This window comes from Ammospiza caudacuta, chromosome 3 (assembly GCF_027887145.1).
Source record: "Ammospiza caudacuta isolate bAmmCau1 chromosome 3, bAmmCau1.pri, whole genome shotgun sequence".
NCBI classification, from domain to species: Eukaryota; Metazoa; Chordata; class Aves; order Passeriformes; family Passerellidae; genus Ammospiza; species Ammospiza caudacuta.
Genome location: NC_080595.1, coordinates 14,659,210 through 14,679,961, shown reverse-complemented (window position 1 = coordinate 14,679,961; position 20,752 = coordinate 14,659,210). Strand labels below are relative to the sequence as shown.

At 49.5% G+C, this 20,752-nt stretch overlaps 1 protein-coding gene across 2 annotated transcripts; it reads right to left on the bottom strand.

Annotated features, from left to right (window-relative positions):
• Positions 1-8,506: 8,506 nt before the first annotated feature.
• On the bottom strand, positions 8,507-19,880 carry LOC131556005 (uncharacterized). Of its 2 annotated transcripts, none has more exons than XM_058802377.1 (10): positions 19,666-19,880; positions 19,218-19,257; positions 16,065-18,206; positions 14,206-15,258; positions 12,588-12,644; positions 11,544-11,644; positions 11,178-11,242; positions 10,448-10,599; positions 10,204-10,356; positions 8,507-9,111 (listed from the first exon to the last, which is right to left on the bottom strand). In XM_058802377.1, the coding sequence occupies exons 1-10, from the start codon at positions 19,789-19,791 to the stop codon at positions 8,786-8,788; spliced, it is 4,215 nt and encodes a 1,404-aa protein (XP_058658360.1). In that variant the 5' UTR covers positions 19,792-19,880; the 3' UTR covers positions 8,507-8,785. The 2 variants fall into 2 exon arrangements, with proteins under 2 accessions (XP_058658360.1, XP_058658361.1); XM_058802378.1 differs by having other exon boundaries at positions 11,589-11,644.
• Positions 19,881-20,752: the final 872 nt, after the last annotated feature.

Genomic DNA, 20,752 nt, shown 5'->3' with positions numbered 1-20,752 from the left:
GGCCCATGCTGGTCCCAAGTAAAATAATCAGGAAAAAATGCCTGAGCATCTTTAGTCACCACACTCTCCATGTATTGAAAACAATCAGCTGAATTGATGGAGGTAAGAAAGATATCAGAGATACCTGTTGATAATCACTTGTCCTGCTGGAGCTTTGAGCAGAGCCCCTCAGCCCATGCAGCCACTGCCTGTGCCAATCCAGAGGGATTCCTGCCAGTCAGTGAGTCAATGTTTGAGCTCCTGTTTCAATTACAGAAAGGATTTTAGCATGGGAATCTCTCCTCTCTTTGTTTGCACAGGAAATACAAAATTTATCACAAGATTAAAGCTTGCAAGAGCAAGATAGTTGAGTATCTTCTGCAATATATGAATGTAATAGTCAACAATTAAAATATAGCTAAAAGGCTATGTATTTGATTTTAGTTTTTTGCTTTTAAAACACATAAATTTGAAGCAAATTCTTACTGCAACCAGAAATGCAACAAATCTTCCTTTTATATTGCAGCTGGGAGTAGGTGAACAGCAAGACTTTGAACACCTTCATTTTCAAAATCCTGGAGGAACCTAAATCTCACTCTTTTTTCTTTTTTTTTTTTTCCCATTTCCAAACGATCTATCATGGTTAGGAAAGCATGTATAAAAACATGAGGTGAGAAAATAATTTGAAGCTGCTCCTTTTTCCAAAATAAAACTGCATTTAAAAAATAATTTTAAGTTTTCAAACCCCACAAGGCACTCAGGAGCAGGTGTCAAGGTAATAATAAAAGGACAAAAAGGACAATGTCTTTTTTTGGGGAAATACTGATAAGGCAGCAGCAAAAGGATTAGCCGGGCTGGCTGCAGTCAGGGACAGTGAAATGTGACACAATAAAAACTCAGTTATTGAGTTAAGGACAGCCCTTTGGACACAAAAGACTGAAATGAAGAAAAGCTGTGGGTTTCTTTGTTCTTGAATAGGACCTTTTTATTTTTTTTGTGCAGAAGCATGAAATATTGCAGTGATAACAGAGATTGGATAATAAGAATAAAAACTCAACCAAGGGAAATTCTCTGAGGGTTTTTTTAGGATGCACTGAAAGAGTAATTTGTTTCTAAACATCACCTGCAACAAAGCAACCCAACAGGGTGAGTAGGGTGGGACACATTTGCCTGTGTTTGCATTTCTCAGTACAGCTTTCAATTACAGAGTGATAGAATCACAGGAAAAGACTGGAAAAGACCTCTGAGATTGTGGAGTCCAGCTGATAACCCAGCCCTGCCAGGCCCACCACTACCCCCTGTCCCTGGGCACCACATCTGCACAGTTTCTGAACACTCCCAGGGACAATGACACCACCACTGTCCTGGGCAGCCTTTCTCACTGCCCGGCCACCCTTTTGGTGAAGAGATTCACCCTAATATCCAATCTCAGCCTCCTCTGATATAGCTTGAGGCTGTTTCCTCTTGTCCTAGCACTTGTTACCTGGGAGAATGGACTGATCCCCACTTCCTTCAGTTAGGATCTCTGTCCATTGCCCTGCTGAACAAACCATCTGGGCTTGTAGAATAAAATAATTTCTTACTGTTCTTCAGCTTTGGGGTGAGGGGGGCAGGTCAGGATGTTCAGAGAAGTTGTGCAATGCTTTAAGCCATTTTCCTGCTTTGGTTTTGATGCCTCTGGTTTTAGCTTTTATATTTTTCAGATTATGTTCTGCTTTAGTGTGTAAGCTTCATATTAGGGGATGGTAAGCTCTCTTCACAGAGTAGGGAGAAAAAGCAATTCCTTCTCTAGCTGGGGACCCAAGGACAGCTGATCCAGATCTCAGGCCCAAGAGCATAAACAGTGGTGGAATGAAGAGAGAAAAACAAGAAAGATGGGACTTCATGGGCTAAAGCTGTAATTGGACAATTAACTTCAATATGCAAATGGACCAAAACTTATAAAAGTGTGAGACCCCGTGACCACTGATCCATTTTGTCACCATTTTGGGTTGTGCTGCCCAAGGTGGATCAATTGAGAGCTTTTAATAAATCCCTACTTTATTCTTTAGCTCTGTCCTAGGTCAGCCTTCACAAGGCATCAGTTTTAGCACAGACCTTGTCCTGGGCCTGAAGGCTGAGGACACTTCTCCCCCAAAGCTGAAAGCCCCCATCCAGTCCTGCGTGCTCCATAGGTGACATGGCTCTGCCCATCCTGTGCCATCAGATCTCCCTCCTACATGAAGGACATCCAGAGCACAGACCTTCCCACATGTTCTGGGGACCAGGCACTTTTCCAGGCACGTGTGAGTCAGCCCTGCAGAAACCCTGGTGCTGTTTGTATGCAGAACAGGCACCCTGGCTGGCTCAGTGCTCCAGCAGCCTTGCAGTGACAGCCCTGTTATTTCCCACCCATTTGCTGTGCATCATTATCACTCTTTAGCTTTCTGACATGCAGCTCGTTCCTGCTCTCCCTTCTGTGTGCCTTTGATGGGTTAGACATGTAAATAATGCACTTTTTTTTTTTTTTGGGCTGTGTTCAGGGAGTGCTCACAGTTTGGTTTGTCTGCTGCTGCAGCAGTGGGAGCTGCAAACTAAGAAAAATGGAGGCACCGGCTTTGCTGACAGAAGCGCGCACATGGATGTTGTTGCCTGGATCCTTTTTAGGGGAAAAAAGCAATTGGAAATATCTTTTATGGTGTTTTCAGCCAGCAGAGGGGCAGGGCAGCTTTTCCCCTTGCTAGCAATGTGAGAAATCCCCACTGTAATATCTAGTGCTTATTTTCCATGATAGCTTCCTGCTATCCCACATTTATTGGTATAATCAAGCACATCTTTACTGCAATATATCTTTCACATGTGCAACCCACCCTTAAGAGAGCCATTTTGGCTGATTAAGTTCAAACTGTTGCACTTATTCAGTCATGTGCAGATATTTCTCTCCATCCCTATTTCTCCTTCCACCTCTGAGCAAAGCCAGACAGACCACTGCATTTCCCAAAAAGCAGCTGAAAACACCCAAACCCACAATAAACACCAAATCCACAAATACAGACCCCCGCAGCTAACTGGCACAAGTCACACAAACAAGAACTAGGGGGAAAATTTAAAGTTCAAATGCCCAAAACAAATTAAGGCTTGGCTAAGCTGAATCATTTCAAGGGCAGATCTAAAATGCACATACCAGCACAAATATTTTGATGATCTCAGTTAAGAGACTCCACCTCTCCCTCTTCAGGGACACAAACAAAGTTAGGTCACTGCAAAAACATTTTGGACTGAAGTACTCCAGCAGGAGAATGCACCCTTCCTTGGGGTTTTAACTGTTAAAGCCTTATAAAGCAAAAACACTTATAAACAAAACTGGGATGAATTCAGCATGTGTAGTAGGATTTTTTTAAAATATTCTCTTTCAAGGCTAACTATGAGAGCTTAATGTTGCCTTCAGGCTGCTTTTAAGCCTGACACTGAGACTGAGACACAGTTATTGCACAACTGAGGACAGATTTTTTTGCCTCCTGTGCACTGAATCCTGAGATTGATTGGAAACTGAAAGCAGCCTTGGAAGAGGGGGAAAAGTGTCTGGTGGTGCACGGTGGCACTGTCTGCACAGAGCCCTGGTCCAAGTGCCCATGCCAGGCTGATGGACACACAAGAATTTGAGGGTGGGGAGAGCTATAATTACATTTCTGCGACAGTAATTACATGTATTTCACACAGTTCAGCTGATGCCATGTGGCACAATAGGTGCTGTGAAGAATACTCATTTATTAAGTAATTTATTGCATAATAATTAACAGCTAATCACTTGTGAGTTAAGATGCTCTGGGAACAGACCCAATTCACAGTCTGTGCTGCCTCCTTCCAGGAAATATGACTATTCAGAGAGTGCTCCTCACTCCCCAGAAGGCTCCATCTCTGCAGAGCCCTGCTTGCAGGCACAGACATCTGCAGGTGATCACTGTGTGTGTGGCAGCAGCTCCAGCAGAGAACTCAAACTCTCAGGTGATATCCACAGGGCAGGCAGGGAGCTGCAGCTGCGTGCTCTGGGATGGACCACAGGCTTTTAGAGCAGGCTAGAAGAAAAGTGACAGCTCTAGGCCTCATTTCTCTACTCTGCCTCACTAATTTGAAGCTGTTGCAGATATATCTTCACTTAATCACAGTCACTCACTTGAGGAAGTATCACTCAGCCAGTCAACAAAATACTGCTACAGTTTTCTGCACTTGAGCTGATAAGACAAAACCCACCTTCTCCCTGGTTTGTGGTTATATTACAGCTCAATGCCATTCAAACCATTCAGCATGAAGCCACATTCCCACATTTTCACTCTAGTGTCCTCCTACATGCACCACTTCACACAAGGACATCAGAGCCTCTGGAGGTCTCCCTCAGCATGACAATGACCTCAGCAATGCCCCAGCCTCTACCAAGTGGCAGAGAGTGATGGGCAGCAAAGACACAGGAGTGGTGTCCCAGTGAGCTGTGAGCACCCACATCCCTTTCCCAGCTCTCTGCTTGTTGTAGGAAAGAAAACCCAATTTATGCCCAGCATTTCCCTTCACAGTGATTCTCACCACACATTATTTGTTGCTTTCACTACTCAGGGTAAGGTACCAGCCACAGCCACCACAGGCTGAATGAGATCTCTCCCATTTTTCTTGGCTCTTCTGATGAAGTAGGTGCAAATAGAATGAGAGGTCTCCCACAAGGAATTGCCTCCATGTCTTCTGCCCCAGCTTGATGGTTCATGTCCAAGTGCTCTGGGGCCAGATGAGGTTTGCCCTGTCTGCTTCAAAATCCAGCCAGATGAACTTGAAGGATTTGGGGAGAACATGTTCAACCAGGCTTAGTAAATGTTTTCTAAAAAAAAAAACCCAAAAATTGGCTGATGTACAAATACTGTTCTTCACCTGCAGTTCCTAGGGTATGTCCCAACCTCCAGGGAAATCCTGGACCCTCTGAAACCTCTGCACACAGCTCAGTCACAGAGCAATAATGCAAGAGAGAACAGTTCCTTCTAAAAAGAAAAAAAATCATTTGTGGTGGCCCATAAATCACCAGAGTATGTCATTTCATATGGCCAAGGGCTGTGAGCAAGCAGAGCGCTGCACAGCGAGTGACAAATTCATTTTGCACATCAGAAGCAGCAGAGCTTCCAGTCAATCTCTGAGCAAATTCAGATCTACAGATCCAGCAGATTTGTCTTGTTTTATTGTCTATTAATTCAATCCACAGCAGCTGTGAGAGAAGAGCAGATGCCAGTACCCTGACCTGCAGCAGAGGGAAGGGAGTTTGGGACAGAGTGCCTGCTCAGCAAGTTGGCTGGTGCCAGGAAGCTGGGAGCAGGGGCTGATACCCCAGAGGGCTCTGAGCCCTTCAGAGGGACCTGGGCAGCCTGGAGAGATGGGCAGGGAAGAACCTCCTGGAACTGAACAGGGCAAGGGCAGGGTCCTGCAGCTGGGCAGGAACAGCCCCAGGCACCAGCACAGGCTGGGGTGCCCTGCTGGGCAGCAGCTCTGCACAGAGGGACCTGGGGGTGCTGCTGGACAAGGAGCTGTCCATGGGCCAGCCCTGCCCTGGGGACAAGAGGCCAAGGGGACCCTGGGCTGCACCAGGAGCTGCAGTGCCAGCAGGGCAGGGAGGTGATCCTGCCCCTCTGCTCAGCCCTGGGGAGGCCAGTCTGGAGTGCTGGCTCCAGTTCTGGCATCCTCAGGACAAGAGAGACCTGGAGCTCCTGGAGAGGGTCCAGCAGAGGGGACAGAGATGGGGAAGGGACTGGAGCACCTCAGCTCTGAGGAGAGGCTGGGGGAGCTGGGCCTGCTCATCTGGAGAGGAGACACTGAGAGGAACCTCATCCATGTCTGCCAGTGCCTGCAGGGAGGGGCCAGAGCATGGACCAGCTCTGTCCAGAGGCACTGGGACAATGGAGCAGTGGGACAATGGGGAAGTTCCACCTGAACATGAGGAAGAGCTTCCCTGTGCAGTGCCCGAGCACTGGGACAGATTGCCCAGAGGCTGTGGAGTTTCCCTCACTGGGGATAGCCAAGAACCACCTGGACACCATCCTGTGCCCTGTGCTCTGGGATGGCCCTGCTGGAGCAGGGAGGCTGGAGCAGATCACCCACAGTGGTCCCTGCCAGCCTGGCCCATCCTGGGATTCTGGGATATCAGCCCCTCTCAGTTCAACTGGGAGAGCAGGAAAAGAGGGATGGGCTGTTCTTAAACCCAGCCTAGAGTTCATGAGGCAAAACAGTTTCTTTAGACATACTGGAAAATGAAAAGCAACACTATTTGGGACTGAAATGTTGGATTTTTATAACAGGGAAAACTACTGCTCACAATGGACTTGGTCCCTAGCTCTGTCCTGCTGTTTCACACACAGATCACACACATACCTTAGGTGCTCCCAGTAAAAGCCTGACATTTCTCCCAGGCACAGCCCTGAGGGGTAGCTGCTGTCACTGCACACCAGGAAAGGAGGGGGCAGCATGCCATCTCCACCTCCTGCATGCACCCAGAGCCCAGGTGGACCTGCTGCTGCCCTGGGTTTGGCTGCAGAAAGCCCTGCCCAGGCACATCCCTCTGTGCCCTGTGCATGAGCAGCAGCAGGACATTCTGTCTGGATGAAAGCTGCAGGGAAAGGTGAAACAATGGGAGGATCATCCATGGGTGATCCTCATCCTTGGGTTACAGAGCAGACTGCAGCTGCATTAAAGGAGCTGGCTTCCAACAGGGGAGCACAGTGTGAGGCTCACCTTGCTCCTGGGAAAGCTGGGAAGAAAGCAAAAGCATCCATTTGCTTATTAGTTGCTTGGCTTTGGGATCCAAACCTTACCTGACTGGGAGAGAGAAGAGTTAGCAACCTGAAGAGCCCCCAAGCCCCCTTTGTGGATCCAAGAAGGGAAAAGGGGAGATGGTGACTGACCAAATCCAAGACCAAGGTAATGACAGTATTATTTTAGCCCTTGCTGCTTGTCTTTGATCTCAGTGAGGAAACAAGCACACTCTGTGCAAACACATTAATGGTTTCCCTCTCTTTACAATGGAAAATTACACCCACTTACCTGCCTCCTAGGGGGATGTTTGCATTTAATTCTCTGCTATTTACAAAATACTTTGAAAACCATGCATAGAAAACGGTTGGTAAGAGGTGATTGCTCCACATATGCCAAAGGAAACAATGGTCAGGGTGTCTTCAGGAGATGCATTTTTCTCTGTTTCACTGCCCAAACCTGGATGGCGTCAATGCTGAAGCGAGCTGCTTTTGAGAGTGTGTGCAGGGAGGCACCAGCTCTGCCTCGTCTGTCTCTGCAGGCCGAGAGCCCCAGCAGCTGATTGGGATGAGCCTGGGAGAGCAGCACAGCCACGCCTCGCCAGAGGGACACAGAGAGTGTTTGTTCCTTTGTCACCTCAGTGCAAACATCGTGCTCTCATCTGGCTCTGACAACACTGCCATTTACAGTGCCCCAATCTGTGCTGAATCAATGCTTCGGCAAATCCATCCCCCTCCACACTGCAAATGCTGCTTCTTCAGCAATTCAACAGCTGAGATAAAGGAAGTGCCCGTTGCTTTTTTTCTTTGATTTTATTTTTTGGTTGGTTGGTTGATTTTGGTTGATTTTGGGGGTTTTTGGGGAGGGGGTGGGGTGTGGTTTTGGTTTTGGTTGGGATTTTTTGGTGGTTTCAGAGTTGGGGGTTTTTTGTTTGTTTTTGGGTTTTTTGTTTTTGTCGTTTTGGGGGTTGTTTGTTGGTTTTTGTTCTGTTTTGGTGATTTTTTTTTTTTTTTAGTTTTTTCGGGGGGTTGGGGAGGAGTATGGAAGGGAGTTATCCTAGAGAAACACCCCAGGACCTCTTTTGACTCCTTCGCCAGCATCCTCACCTGCAGACAAACACAGCAGGGCCATTCCCAGCCTCTTCTAAGCTGACGGTGCAGAGCAAACCCTGAGCTGGGCATATCCCTGTGCAATTCCACTGCCTTCAGCGCACACCTCCAGGGCACAAAGCTGCCCGACAGACGCCGGGACGCCATCCCCGAGAGGTGACTGAGGCAGGGATCCGCAACCCGGCCCTTCCCCTTCCCTTCCCGGCTTTCGGAGGCAGAGAGCTCCCTCCAGTGGGGCGCCTGCCACGCTCCGTGCCGCTTCTTCCCGGGGAAATGGGGAATGCCCATTGAAACCCCCTTTAAAAAACGCAGTTGCCAGGTTCCAGCTGCGGGACAGGCTGGGAAAGCAGCTGTGCTTTATATCCGGCCAGGCCGAGGTGATGCTGGGATTTTTGCAGCCAGCATCCAAAAATGCTGCAAGCACCAAAAATGCCGTTCCCGTCACTCAGTGAGTGAGTGCCCACCTGCCATAACCTGAGCAGGTTTCTCACCAAAATTAAGTCAAGTTCTGGAGGTGTTTCTCAGCCAGGCTGGAAGAAATACCCCACAGATCCTCAGGCCATGCCAGGGCTCCCCACAGAGCTCTGCCTGGAGGGCAGGAGAAAGCAGGTAGCACTGAGCACAATGCAGAAAAATTTTTAATTTCATATTAAGGACCAAAACATCTTACTTCCTTTTTTCTTTAAAAGAAAATAAAGATTTTAATTTTCCTGTGCAGATCTCGAGTAGAGTAAATGATCAGATGTACAGCAGTGTGAAGCAAACATTTTGTTCCCCAAGCTGAGCAAGCACTAAAAATATTAAATTACAACATGAGAAACACTGTTGTGGGATATTCATGGCCCATAAAACACAGCAGAAGGGTTGGCACAGCCAGGGGTTGTGGCAGAAACCCGGGGAAATGCAGGAGTGCCTGCACAGGCCACCGAGGCCCGGCCCCCTCAGAGTGGGGGAGGCTGCTCTGGGAATTGCTGTCCCTGTCCCGCCTGGCCAGGGGGGACACGGACATTCCAGAGCCACTCGGGGGCCCTGGCCCGCAGCTTCAGCTGCAAGGGGTCGAGCTGCAGGCACTGCCCCAGGCTGTGCAGCTCCATGGCTGGCTCCTCCACAGCCCTCACCGCTGGCTCCTCGGGCCTTGGGCTCCTCCTGGGGGCCTGTCCGCACAGGGCCGTGACACAGAGGCCACCAAAGGCCACCAGCAGCACCAGGCCGGCCACCAGGGCTGCCCCCACCAGCATGTCAGCGTGGCGGAGGAAGGTGCTGATCCCTGCAAGAGAAAAGCCATGGGCTCATCCCAGTGCCCACAAAGTGCCCCACATCTCCTCTGGGAAGTTCAGCATGGCCCCTGGCCCCCTCCAGGGACCCTCACACCTGCCTCCAGGCCCGAGCACATCTCCCAAACCTCCATCCCAGGGACATATATAGACCAAGAGCCCAGAGCAGCACAAGGATGGTGCTACACCAAAAGAACTCTGTCAGAGCAAAGCCATTGCCAAAGCCACGTGCAGCTACATGGAGAATAAAAGGTCTGCTGCTGTTCCCATCCAGGCCTGGAGAGACCCTCCCCATGGCCCAACAGATAAAGATGGAGTCATAAAATTACCTGTGTCAGAATATAACAACAACCAGCTGATCTGTACAGGTTTAGACTACTCAAATTGTTAATTAACTTGGAGTTGGTAGGATGGGTGAGAAATTATATTTGGCTATGAGCTCACTTTAAGGTTTAAGCCACTGCAGCAGTGTTGAAGTAGTTTTGGTACAGCAGCTGCAGTGTTTGGAGCACATATTACAGAATATTGCTGTTTTCCAGCCTCTGAGGCTCCATCACTCTGCAATTGGGTTGGATTAGCCACCTCTGATTATAGTCAAGCACCACATGCCATCTGCTGAGCCTTGTGTCAAAGCTGGAGTAAACACCAGGAACATCACTGCCCTTCTTATCAAGATCTACACAGGGTGACAGGAGACCAAAGGGCACCCCCAGGAACCACCGGGTTTCCTGATCACATCAGTTACAGCAGAGGTGCCTCATAAACCACCCCTTACCACATTTTGCTTATAACTTAAGGGCTCACATGTGCCAGGTTGCAGCCCCGATGCAGAGAAAGCAGCAGGCTGGGGGAAGGGAGCCTAAGGCTCACGGAGAGGTTCTATTCCCAGCCCTTGCAAAGGCATTCCACACGTGGCAGGGACACCTAGAGCCGCCACTCACAGCACACACCAGCAGAGGGGCAGGACCCTTGGCTAGGAGAGAGCCCCTTGCCCTGGTGTGCTCACTCCCTCCAGCGGCTCTCCCCACTCAGGGCAGGGCAGCAGCAGCCCGGGGAGGGAGCAGAGCCGCAGTCCCATCCCCTACCTGCCCGGGGAGCGCGGATGCAGAGCGTGCCCGACTTGGTGGGAGAATGGTCCTCGTAGCCCTGCTTGCAGCGGCACAGGTAGGTGCCCACGCCATTGAAGCACTCCGCCTCCTCCCCGCAGAGGCCGAGCCCAGCCTGGCACTCGTTCACATCTGTCGTGGGGAATAGATGCCCCAAGTCAAGTCAGGCTTGGCATTATAAGGGTTTATCCCAGGAAAAAATAAAACAAAGTGAAGCACCCACCTTCAACGAAGAGTGAAACAAGCTGCAGCTTCTCCACACCCACCGAGGTGCCAAGCAGCTCCTCCAGGTGGGAGCGCAGGAGCAGAGACACATTCCTGTCCTCTGGCTCCAGGTGCAGCCAGAAGGTGAGCAGCAGGTTGGCATCACTCGTCCTGTGGGCAGGGGAGAGCCCAGGGTGAGGCAGGAGGAAAAAAACATCACTGCAGGCCCAGCTCTGACAGCCCATTTAGGCCTTCCACCCTTGGCATGGGATCATGGTGCTGCAGGCTCTTGCAAGGATGATCTGTGCCAAGAGGCAGCTTTGCACTTGGACCACGGGGAAAAGGAAAGCCCAGGAGTGGCTTCTCATTGGGAGCTAAGCTGAAATGATCAGATATTTATGTAAAGTGAATTATAGTAGCAATCTGCAGTCCCAGATCAGCCTCTGCTGACAGCTCCCAGCTTTCTCCAGCAGGCACTGGCAGGTGAGATTATCCTCATTTTCCTCCAAAGTTTAAATCCATTTTATACCTATATAGGTCCCAAATAATACTAAACACCAATTTTCACCATCTTTCCTCTAGAAAACTTTTTTTTTCTACCTTCAGGACAAGTTACAGATCAAGGAAGAAGAACAGACACATGTCTCTTCCTGGGGAAGGAGAATGAGAAGCCAACACACTGCTGATCCAAGGAATATTATAGGTTATAGCAGCCCCCTGCCAAGCCAACAGCACAGCATTAACCCTACCTTTTGACATCCTTTAGTTTTATTTCACTGACTCTATTGGCAGAAAGCTTCAGGTTCTTCTGGATCTACAGAGGAACAGAGTGACCAGTGCTGATTTGATGTTCAGCCAGGAGGAGCACAATGGCAAACAGATTCTTTTCTCACTGTAACACCCCATCTTGCTCTCCCCCTTCACAAACCCCCTGGGATGCAGAGATGTCCCATAGCCATAGCCCACTGCTCTGAGCCCTTTCTTCAGAACAATCCCAGTTGTTTCCATTTGCTTAGCTACAGGTCATCTCCCCCAAACATAAAAGCCCAAAATGCTCTCTTCTACACGAAGATTTGGGACATCCCATCTGCTCTTCTCCACCTCCCCACACTTACATGATCCTTCAGAGATTCAAGGAGACCCTTTTGGACCTCACTTACACCGTGAGGAATCCAGTCCTTGGGTTTGATTTCAGCAGTGACTTCAAACAGCACATCTGCCAGAAAACACAAGATCCTGGCATGTTCAAATGCACCTAATACAAACAGGCTACCTAAATGAGTTAGTCCTTAAACATCAACACCAGGACAGCACCATGCCTGTGCAGGTCAGTGCCACAGGGTATTTCCAGGGGCTCTGCATCAGGTAGGACAAGTTGACTAACAGGTGAACACAAATCTTAGTTAATGCTTGTTGATGAACACTAGAATTGATCTTTCAGTGAAAAACTGGCACAAAGCAACATATCCAATACATATCCAATCACATTCACATGCCTTTAGCCCTTCTCTTTCCCAAAGGGATTGTTATAGTTATTGATGGAGCCTAAAAGCCAGTTTCCCTTGGAATCCAGACTGGCACAGACTTGTCACTTGGCTGTTTAAAACCTATTTGTTCATCAATATTTCTCCCTGTTCAGAGCTGAGGATCCTTCTGTATTGACTCCTTTGTGCAAGCTGTTTCTGTGGCTTGCTGGGCCATACAAACCCTGCATTTATATTGTTTAGTTGCTCTCCCTTAAAAGAGTTTCCATCTCTCCCTGGCCTGAGAAGCAGGATTTCTGCATATTTCTGATCCTGGTAGTCATGGGACATTCATTGGAATACACTGGAGGAATTGAAGTTCATTCACCTTCATTCATCTTAGAAAAACCTTATTTAAATAGCCAACAAGTATTGCTTGGACTTAAACAAGCCAGCATGTATGTCAGGGTTGGCACCTAAACTCAGGTTTCTCCAGGGGAGACACAAAGTGGCCAAAGCACAACTGTGGGATTGCAGTGACATCTTAAAAAAATAGCCTCTTCAGAGTGGTTACTGCTCAGAAACAACTCCCACTGCTTTCTAAGTGTAATGAGCAGGTGGTGTCCAGCACAGCCTCAGCAGCTCCCTGGGCTTAGGGCACTGTTTTAAGGCACTTAAAAACTCTGCATGGCTCACCTCCAGGATGGTGCTGGGACTGCAGTCCTGTGTCATTCCCCACAGATGATATCAGATCTGCCAAAGCAAGGGAAAGCATCACGCTGCTATCACTGATGCACCAGTAAGGGGGAGGGAAAATATGTTAGGTCTGTGTCACTTTGCAAAAAGACTGCCATGTTCCAGGTCCTGCCTCTGTTCTTCATTCTGAAATTAAATGACAGGCTCTGAAGACAATGTCTTCTCCTCTACAGTGGAAAATGCTCTTTAGAAAGAAGTCACCCCAATAAACCTCATTTCCATTTCTGGAAGGAGACAAACTCTTATTTCTGTAAAACTACCAGAGCTGCCTTGGATCCCAGTGGAGCAAAACAGCTTGGGCATTACATGCCAGCAAATGCAAAAAATCTGAGTAAAATCTCCAACAGCAGAGCTAGAACAGTTTGGAGGTGAGGAAATACCATTTGAAAACATCTGCTTTCAGGTAGAAATTAAAACATATCAGTAGCTGAATATTTCCTGTGTAAGTGATCTACCATCAACTCCTAAACTTGCTTAAGAGACAAAGGATTTTTCTAACCTTTCTCCAGCTTCTGGAGCTCAAACTTAGTGATCATGCCTGGGAGCACTGTGAGAGGCTACCGAGGAATCAGTGCAAGACAGAGCTGTTTAAAACCAAGACAAGCACTCCCAGTCTGCTTTGGGGGTGAAGTCACAGCTGGGAGGATGGCTCCTCCATGGAAAACTCAGAACACCTGGATTAGTAACCAGCCTGTCCCTATGATGAGTAGCATAATCCCCTAGATGCCCATGTTAGAACTGAAAATCCTGTGATGTGGGATCTCAGCACCTCAGGATGGAGGTGCAGAGTGGCCGAGAACACCCTTGGGGGGCTCGGGAGTCCTGGAATGTTGCCAGAAGTGTCTGGTGGCAGGGCTTTGATCCTACACAGGAAACGACACCTGTATGAGGATGGGAGGATTTCACTGGGTGTATGGTGAAGGGATAAGTTAATTACAGTGTAAAACACAGGGTTTAGGATTTCTGTACAGGGGGGTCTAAAGAAGTAAGATGGAGGAATTGGGGCATGTCCTGTTCTTCTTCTTCTTCTTGGCCTCCATCTTCTGTGGTGATGGTGGCACTTTGGGATTGGTTATTACTAGAAGTGCACCGGTTAATAAGGGTAGAAGGTATTGGGGAAAAATGATAAATATTGTACACGTAACTTCGGGTATAAAGATAAGTGACCGCCCCGGGGGCTTGCAGTGTGCTCATGGCTGGCTTGCTGTGCAGACCTCTGTCGGGCTGAAAGAAAATCTTTTAGATAAACAATTAATAAACACCGAGACTGAGAAAAGATCAGAAGTCTCTTCTCGTCCTTTGAAGCATCGGCTCTTCAAGGCCATCCCTGGGCCTTTCCAGGCCACCTAAACAGCCGAGAAATCGACACTGTGTCTTCTCAAGTCCCTCCATCCCTGCATACAGGAGTCAAGAGTGGTACCATATAGCCCAGCTGAAGGTAACAGCCATGTCTGCAAATAAAACCCCTTAAGAGAGTGGTGCATCACTGGAGGTGGATATTGCACATTGTCAGGTGCAATTACAGTTCAGCCAGTAATAACCAAAAAAATCACCTTACCTAAGATTTCTTCAGTCCTTCCTCCCAGAGGCACCACATCAGCAGCAGTCACACCAGGAGATGGGTAGAGAGGTGGTTTTGTGCTGGTGCTCAGCGGTGGCTCTGCCAGCTCTGGTGTCTGTGTGTGATGTGCAGCAGCTGCCACTTCTGAGGGGCTGCCACTGGCAGAGACACCTACACTGCTGCTGGGCATCTCTGAGCAAGGGGAGCCAGCTAGGTGACATGGGACCACAGTGACCAGAGCTGTCCCAGGGGACAGCTCCAAGGCAGGTGGCTCAGCTTTGCCCCCAGTGTCCTGCCCAGCTGGAGCTGGCTCCATCAACATGTCACCTTCAGCTTCTCTGCCCTTGCTGCCTCTGTCCTTAAGGTTCTTTTCCAGCCTGGTTTCATCCTGACCACGCTCACTCTGGTTAGCACCAGACTGATCATCTTCCATGAGATCAGGAGAATGTTGGCCCATCTCTTCTGGGCTCACAACGCCAGGCTGGATCCTGCCACCAGCAGGTGCAGTGGGTGGGCCTGGAGGAGCTGTCAGCATGGACAGCAAACCTTTGGTCTCCACTGTCCTCCAGCTCTCATTTTTAGAGGTCTCCTGGACAGGCTCCTGGGGAGCTGCTATGGTATCATTTGAAGAGTCCACAGCTTCAGAGTCTCTGAATACATAGTACTGTCCTCTAAAATACCTGTATTCATGGCTTCTGGAACCACTCCCTGACAGCAACAACACCTGCACCTCGGTGGCTTGTGCAGCAAAGACCAGCGTGCCTCGGTTGTGGCAGGCAAACACCACTTTGGTTTCCAAGCTTGACGAGACCCCCTGGAAGATGATCCTGTCCTGGTTGTTGCCACAGCCATCGCTCCCCTGGAACCCTTGGACATAGATGACAATGTGCTTCTGGGGGCCTGCCCAGATGGTCCAGTTGCACCAGATGTTGGCTTTAATGTCCACGTGCAGCGGGAGGTGGAACAGGCCAGAGCCATCCCGGAGGACACGGTGGCAGCTCCTGATGGGAAAGAACTCAGTTACCCAGGGAGGGCCCAGCTCTGACACATCTGCAACACAGAACAGAAACATGCAATCAAAGGTCATTATATTCACAAATTATATCACATATTACATTTTATATTCAATATCAGACTTTTGGGAGTCTGCAAACTTCCACAGGAGAGGCAGCATTTCAGACTGCAAGATTTTCGCATTTCCTGCTGCAAGATTTCTGTAGTTTCAGCCCCTGGAGCCACATATCCACACTTCAGCTGGAGCTAAGCCTCTGTGAGAGGCTGCATGAAGCAGAGCCAGTGCCAGCCAGCTCCAGGATGGAGCCAGCACTGGGCAGGCCAGTGAGGAGTCCTCCCCTGAGAAGAAAGGAGTGGCTGAGGCAAGGTCTGATGAACTGACTGCAGGTCCCATTCTCCTGCCCTTCCAGAGGGGAGGAGGTGGAGAAACCAGAAGTGAAGTTGAGCCCAGGAAGATGGGAGGGATAGGGGGGAAGCTGGTTTTAAGATTTAAGTTGATTTCTCATTATCCTACCCTAATTTGATTAGTAAGAAATGAAACCAATTTCCCATTTCTGTTTTTCCCATGATGGTAGGCTGTCAGTGATCTCTCCCTGCCCTTATCTCACCTCACAAGCCTTTAATCACATTTTCTCTCCCCTGTCCTGCTGAGGAGCAGCTTTGGAGGGCACCTGGTGTCCTGCCAGGGTCTCAGAGAGTCCAGCCCAGTTGTTCCCAGACAGCAGATTAGGATTGCCAGGTGGAGACTGCAGGTGAAAGGCACAGCCTTGCCCTTGCCCCACCAAATAGTTTTAACTTCTAAAGATGACTTGTGCCAAGACACAAAGTGCTGGGACACCTACCAGCATGTTTCCCTTGCTGTCCTCCTGCCATCTGGGTGTTCCTGGCTACACCAGAGGGCTCCCAAGGCTTTTGGTCTCTGGGCAGTGCTTCTCCCCATGGAGCTGCAGGCAGATCAGGGTGTGCAGGAGTGGTGCTGAAGGAGGCAGCTGTCCTCTGCCCTGCACCCACTTGCACAGTTTCTGTGACTCCCTGCATTTCAGACCCCCTGGATATGGAGACAGAAGCTGGTTTGTCACTGGCAGCACTGTCCTGATGCTGCACAGGCACCTTTGGGACCTCTCTGGTATCCGACAGAGAAGCTGGTGTCACCCCAGAGCCTCTGCTGACATGGCCCTCAGGCTGAGCAAGCCTCACAGCAGGCCCTGGGACAGTGACAAAGACTGGGGAGGGACTCCTGGCCATCAGGCCCACAGAAGATGTGATTTCACCTCCCTGTCCCAGCACCAACTTCTGCTTTTGCTTGCCAGGGCCAAGGCATCTGGAGGACTCATCTGTGCCCAGTTCAGAGGCTGCTGATGCATGGCAAGGTGGTCTAGGGGAGACCATCTCCTGTCCTCCTGGGCTAGCTGGGGAGATGTTCCTTTGCCTGAGAGTGATGGTGTCCCAGTCCAGAGCAGCTGGTGGAGAGGGTACCATGGGCAGAGACTCCACTTGTGGAGGAAGAGGTGCTTCAGGAACTAAATCCAGAGAGCCAAAGCCTGCAGGGACAGGCACTGTGGAGGAGATCACTGGCACAGGGATGGCTTCTGTCCCCAGGGCAGGCACAGGTGTCAGAGGATGCTCCAGCCCTGTTGCCAAAGCAGGTGCAGCCAGCCCTGGTGCTGTGGGATGCAGTGCTGTTCTCCTCCTGACAGCTCCCCCAAAACTTCCCAGTGGGAAAATATCCATGAGCTTGGTATGCTGGAGGCCAGTTGTGCCTAGCTCAGGTTTAGGCACAGACAAACGCCCCAAACTGCTTTGGCTTCTGTCAGGAAGGGACTGCAAGTGATCCCTGGTGACCACGTCAGAGGGGCTCCTCAGGCTGGGCACCAGGCCCTTGGTGAGGCCATCAGCTGGGACACTCAGCAGGGCATTGCTTCCCTCCTTCTCCAGGCTGGCTCTGCTGAGCTGGCTGTCCCTGCTGGGATCTGTGCCCTGCTGGCTTTGTCCTGTGCCAGGGGACAGAGGCTCAGAGTGTGCAGCCAGGGCCAGGCCTGTTGGTCTAATGGTAAGCTGCAGGTGGCCCAGACCTTTTGGCCTCAGGACAGGCTGGCTGCTCTCCAGACTCACCCCTGCTGGCTGCCAGAAAGGTTCTGCTCCCTGGAAGGCACCAAGCACAGGAGTTTCCAAAGGCACACTGTGCACAGGAGCAGAACTCACAGCACTGCCCTCACTCACGGAGGGATTCTGTCCCCAGGTGTCCTGAGCTGCAGTGGGGATTATTCCCTCAGGTGTTCCTATGCCTGGAGCCTCCAGCAGCTGAGACCCCAGTTCAGAAGGAGCTGTTGTTTCCAGAGCCTGTGTCCTTGCACGTTCACGTGGGAGAAGCTCTGTAGGCCTTCCCACAGCCATGGTGTCCACAGTGATCCCTCTTCCCTGCATCTGCTCACTGCTCAGCACAGTGCTGCTGCCACGTGTGGCTGCAAAGCCCAGTGCACCCCTAAGGTTTCCAACCCAGCCAGACTGAAAACCACCACCTTTCTTTTGCAGTTTTGGAGCAGAAGTTCCAGAAATTGCACCATCTTTGGAGGAAGAGGCACCCTGCTGGTCTTGGAAGATGTAGTACTTCCCTTTAAATCCTCCATCTCTCTGGTTTGGCAAGTACCTCTTCAGCAGCACAACATGGACAGCCTGAGCAAAGGTGGCAAAAACATGCATCTCCTTTTTCCAGCAGGCATAAACAACACTGTTTTCCACCAGGGAGGAGACTCCTTCAAACAGAATTTTGTCTTCATTTTTGTTGCAAGCATCCTTAGTGATAAATCCCTGGATATAAATGATGATGTGCTTCCTGGAGCCTGCCCAGATTGTCCAGTTGCACCAAAAGCTTACAGGGAAATCAGCATGGAATGCTGGAGGAGAAAACGCCCCATATTTGTCCTTCAGCACTCTGTGGCAGCTTCTTATAGGCACATAGGCCAATAACCAAGGAGATGCCAGCTCTGGAAGACAAGAAGCAGCAACCAAGTTTCCCCCCATTTCCACTTTCAAAGAAATTATTACCATCTTTATTTCCAGAAATTATCTTCAGGATCCCTTTCCTCCCCATTTTAGTACCTCCTGTTCACATTTGCCTGCCAACATTGACAGCCATGAGTGGGAAACCATGGGACAAAGCCCTTGGAAAGCTGGAGAAGCCCCGGCCACCACCACCTCCTGCTCCATGGCTGTGCCCCCACAGTCCCAGAGCAGGGCACACCCATGCTTTGAGCCCCCCATGGCCATGCAGGAGCACAGAGGTCTCAGGAGAGCCACACAGAGGGTACCAGGGAGGCTTCTCCTCTGCAGGGTCAGGCTGTTTAGGGAGCAATCTCTTTGGTTTAAAGGGCTCAGCCAAGCCAGAAGCCATTAGAGCCCCAACATTAATATCACCCCAACATTGGTATCGCCCCACAGCACCCAAAGTGGAAAGAAGCTTTCCTTAGGCAGGGAAAAGCAGTGTTTTCCAAAACCACTTTCTCAAAGCCTGAAGAGTGGCAAGTTCAGGACAGATTTACCCTAGAGGAGCACGCTTAAAGTTTGGGTTGGACTTTCGCCACTTGTTTTAATTGCTGCAGTGCTTTGCTCCTGCCTGCAGGACCTGCTCTGTGGTGGGGACTTGGCAGCCACAGGACAGTGGCACAGGTTATCTCCTACACAAGCAGTGGTTTTTCCCTACCCCAGCACTCAGTACTGATCAACCACATCCCAATCCCTCTCCACACCACCCCACAGTCAGATGGTCGCTCCTGATTTTCCACACTACTCATTGGTGGTTTAAAGCACCCAACAAGTTCTGGGGGAACAGAAAAAAAAAACAAAACAAAAAAGCAAACCCAAAACACAACAAAAAAAAAAAAAAAAAAAAAAAAAAAAAACAAAACAGAAAACCATACAATGAAAAAAACAAACAAAAAACTAAACACAAGCAAGCAAACAAAAAACCAGAGGCTGATCTGAGAACTAATTCTTACCTGGTTTAGCCTCCCAATGTTCCTGAGAAGATCCCCTTGCCTATAAACAAAGAAAAGAGTCCAATTGCAGGCCCAAATACCAACTCCCAATGTTTATAACACTGCTCAGAGAAATGCCAACACCAGCCCAGTGGGAAGAGAAAACCAAACCCAGCCTGGTGGGCTGGGGTTTTGCCTGCACCTGGACTGAGTCCCAGGGTCACATAATTTACACATAATTTATGTGATTATAAACCCTCTCCCCTCCCTACATCCAGAAGCACTGCCTGATTTGTGCTGTTGGACCACAAGCAATACAAAAACCAGCCCCAAAACACAGCAGGCAAAGACAGTCAGGCTTTAATCTCTCAGGGCCATGCAGAAGAGAGAAGGATTTGCAAGCTGGCAGGACAGCACAGCCAAGAGGGGAGTTTGCCACAGGGAACCAATCCCCCTGCCCCTCACTCACCCCTGCAGCAGCTGCAGCATCACAGCAAGGCCCCAGCATCACCCCAGGACCCTGCCCAGGGGCTGGCCCCAGCACCCAAGGCATCAAGAGCAGGGCCAGAATAAACAGGGAGGGCAAAGGCTTCATGGCAAGGGTTTACCAGGGGCACAACATCAAATAAGACAACAAAAAAACCCAAACAAAAAAAACAACAAAACATACAAAAAACCCCTCCCTGTCTCCCCCTAAAATAATCCCTCAGGCAGAGCAAATGTGTGGTCACCACCTTTCCCAGACCCTCTCCAAAACACATCCCTGCAGCAAAGGGCCTGGCCTGGCAGCCCACTCACTCATATAGGGCCCTGCTTCACCAGTGCCAGCAATTAGCTATTAGCAATTAGCTAATCAATGAAATGAGGCCAGCTAGAGCTTGTTAGGGACAGACTTGTCCTTTCAGCTTGCTGCCCAAGTGTTGTTTCTGTGCTGGGTATTTGGGTAAAAAACATCTTTCCATTTATAATGTTCTAACCTGAAATTAAAGTGGTGCTGATACCCCTATGTGACACAGAGCCCAAGCTGCTTGTTTTCTTATAAAACAAAATAATGTTCAACTACTAGAGTGGGGGAGAAAAGAGTCCTAATGTAAAAGTGAGTGTTTTCATCACAACATTTTATCCATCTTCTGCTGAAGGCTGTGATTTCCCCCAGGGCTGCACCATCCTGAGACAGGACTGAGTGAAGCAGGTGAAATTGCCTCCAAACACAAGTAGCTCCTCTCCTCATCTACATTTACTGAAGTGTGGAAAGCAAATAGCCCAGGTGATGATGTATAAATTATTAGATGCTTCAAACTCTTTCAGCTGTAAGAGTCTAGCTTGTCATTAGGAGCCACACAGATTAGGCAATTAGGCTGTTTGACATGCAGCTTTGACAGTGTTGCTTTTAAAGTGTCAATCGTCATTTAGCAAAATAAAAAATCTTTCTTTTTTCCTTCCAGCTCATCACAGCCTGACAGGATGATGGATGTTCAGGGACAAACACCCCCACGGGTTTTTTGGGGGTCAAATCAAGCAGTTCATCAGACTGTCCCAGCTGCCTGGGTTTTCAG